Source organism: Vicia villosa, unplaced genomic scaffold (genome assembly GCF_029867415.1).
Source record: "Vicia villosa cultivar HV-30 ecotype Madison, WI unplaced genomic scaffold, Vvil1.0 ctg.000181F_1_1_1, whole genome shotgun sequence".
NCBI lineage: Eukaryota > Viridiplantae > Streptophyta > Magnoliopsida > Fabales > Fabaceae > Vicia > Vicia villosa.
In genome coordinates, this window is record NW_026705054.1 from 102,184 (window position 1) to 105,155 (window position 2,972).

A 2,972-nucleotide genomic window follows, 5' to 3' on the forward strand; every position below is an offset into this window, starting at 1 on the left:
AGCTTACAAGTGGCTGCAACTTGCTATCCAAACTTTGCACCTTTCTTTGAATATTTTCCTTATGAAAACCCTAGCCTCCTTCTTGATTTTTCGTCCTCTTTCCTCCCCTAATGCACAGGAATGTGAAGAGTATATATAGAAGATCATTTAGGGTTTCTATTTGGGCTTGGATATCAAGTATTAAAAGAGAGAATTTTCTTTTGAAACATATCATAAAACTTCCTTTTTTTTGAGCCAATCTTTTTCTAATCTAGCACCAACGGATTCTGGACTCTTTTCCACTATTATTTGGGCCTCTACTTGATAAAAAGCAAAGTCATGGGGATTGATTAAATATTTTGTACTTTTAATTTATTTATTTAGCTTTTATTTGCATAAAATCTAAATAAATATGAATAAAAATTACAAAAATAAATGGATGGATTTATAGGCCCTCATTTAGGTCATAGGAATGTTTGAAATCAAAATATTAGGCCCATTAGTCCAAATATCCAAAATTCTCCACTTTGCCTTTTGTGCCTTTTCTCAAAATCGCCCAACTTTAACCATGTGTATCTCTCTCTATTTTAACCCTATGAAGGTGTTCTTGAGCATTTTGGAAATCTCAAAGGGTCCTTTAAACACTCCTTTTAGTTTCATCTTCATTGAAGTTTCCATGTTCATGTACACTTCTTTGCAAAAAAATGACTTTCGTTGACTTTTAGAAGGACCTATAATGTTTTGATCTGTATCTTTAAAGAAAATGATTTCCAACCTATAATTGTGACATATGGATTTGTAGAGAATTGAATTCTCTTCAAAATAAGCCTTGGGTGGAAAATTTCTGATGAAATGTGAAGATTTTGGAGCCAGTCAAAGTTCAGTTGACTTTTCATCTGTATTTCCAAATATGGAAACTTTTGAATCAGGGCTTGAAACTTGGCATGAGGATACTTTGAATCATATGAGAAGCCATGGAGTTCACTAGAGGCATCAGAGGTTGATTTTCCCTAAATTAAATCAGAAACCCTAATTTTAGGTCTTGTTGCTTAGGAGGACTAAATGTGCTCAGTTCATATATTGTTTTAAGCAATTGAGAGCCAGGAGATTCAAAATATCTTGGGATATGATGGGCAAATTTTGGGGTATGACAAGTGGTGTTCGAGGGAGGACCGTAGAAGAGAGAGGGACGACCGGAGAGAAGCAGGAATGAGTCTGGGGACAGCGGAGAGTGGCTGGTGAGAAACGAAACGGCGGAGAGTGGCACCGGAGAAGACAGGTTCGTATTAGGGATTTGGGAGGAAAACTCTATAATGAATCTGTCAGTTGGGAATTCTTTTTTTTTTGTTTTAATTAAATGGGCTTAGACAGCGCTTTTGGTGAAAGCGCTCTCGTACCCCCACCCCTTTACCAGCGCTTTTCAGAAAGTGCTTTCATCACCCCCCTTTACCAGCGCTTTTGACTAAGCGCTTTCATACCCCCCTTCTATAGCAACGCTTTCTAAAAGCGCTCTCGTACCCCCTTTACCAGCGCTTTTGAGAAAGCGCTTTCGTAACCCCCCCTTTACCAGCGCTTTTTTTCAGTGTTTTTTTATTTTGTTTTTAGCGAAGCCTATAGCAGCGCTTTCCCTAAAAGCGCTTTCGTAGGGGTGCTGCTAAAACTCATTTTTGGCGTAGTGATACGGAAGCAACGTTATATTTTTTTTACAAAAATTTGATGCTTAATGTGAGCAATGTAATGGACAAAGTTGAATCTTTATCTGAAATTCAGTCTTCTCTTGCTCCCTTTGATTTGTTGTACCAAAAAGTTGGAGTTTTGGAGTGAAAAATGATATTGATTATGTAGGGTTTTTAGGTTGGTGGAGGTGAGTGTTGAAGAAGAAAACCTACAATAGATGAGTGATCATGCTGATTCAAAGTATACCAGATAATTCCTGAACTACATCTACATAATATTATGGCGCTAAGATGTTATGTAGATGTAGCTACACAAGATTCATTGAACTAAATTATTATGATTTATTTCCTAACATTTACCAATTAAAAATACTTTCGTAGATATAACTAATAACTCCGAACAATATTAAATTTTGACAAAAAAAATTATTTTCTATTGTGTATCTCCGAAATCAAAAGATATAAATGAAATTTAGCTAAATACCTGGGAGGATTAAAGATGAATTGAAATATTCTCTTTAAAACCAGAGTACCAGCAGCTAAACCCCAAATTCCCCAGCTCTCATTCTTGAATACTTTCATTTCATGGAGTTCAGACCTCGTGATTACAAAACCGAGAATGAATCTCACGCGCTTCCTCGCGCACGCGCCGACGCTCATCCTCTCTCTTGTCCACTTCCACCCCTTACACAGGTCCTTCTCTCAACGATTACACTATCTTGAATCGTAAAATATCTGCTATATGCTATCATGTATCGTCCGTGTTGCGTTTTCTGATTTCGCTGAGTTAACGTTTTAGTTTTTGTCAACCTAAAGCAATCAAATGAACAGAAACTTTTACTCACTAGGAATAAATTTTCATAGAATCGTAATTATGAATTGCAAATCAGTAGCTTTTTGTGATACTGCTTGGTGTTGTGATTTTCAACTTGAATTATTGGGATTAAGTAGAACTTTAGGGGAATAAACCATCAATTTAGTAACTATACTATCACTGTCTCTTCAATTTAGACTCTAAGGTATCTATAAGTATATTAAGTAACCTTTTGAAGTATCAATTTACAGTTGTAACTTGTAAGGTGTGACAAACTGACAATCTTCAATTATCTGTTGATATTCCCTGTTTAGGTTAACGATGCTGTGGTTGGTGGGAATGCTGATTTCTATGATCCACTGAGAGGAGGAATTGATAATGATGCATAATCTACCCCTCGAGATCCTGACAATTTGAGTGAAACTTCTGGTGATCAGCCAATAAAGGAATGGACCTCTTTCAGGAGACTACTTATGCAGAGGTTTCCTGTTTCGAAGGGACTT

At 36.5% G+C, this 2,972-nt stretch overlaps 1 protein-coding gene across 1 annotated transcript; it reads left to right on the forward strand.

Moving 5' to 3' along the window:
• Positions 1-2,167: 2,167 nt before the first annotated feature.
• Positions 2,168-2,972, forward strand: LOC131625025 (uncharacterized; the record flags this gene model as incomplete). Its single annotated transcript, XM_058895942.1, has 3 exons — positions 2,168-2,348; positions 2,784-2,852; positions 2,907-2,972. Coding segments are annotated over exons 1-3 (243 nt in total), but the record flags the coding sequence as incomplete, so codon positions are not given.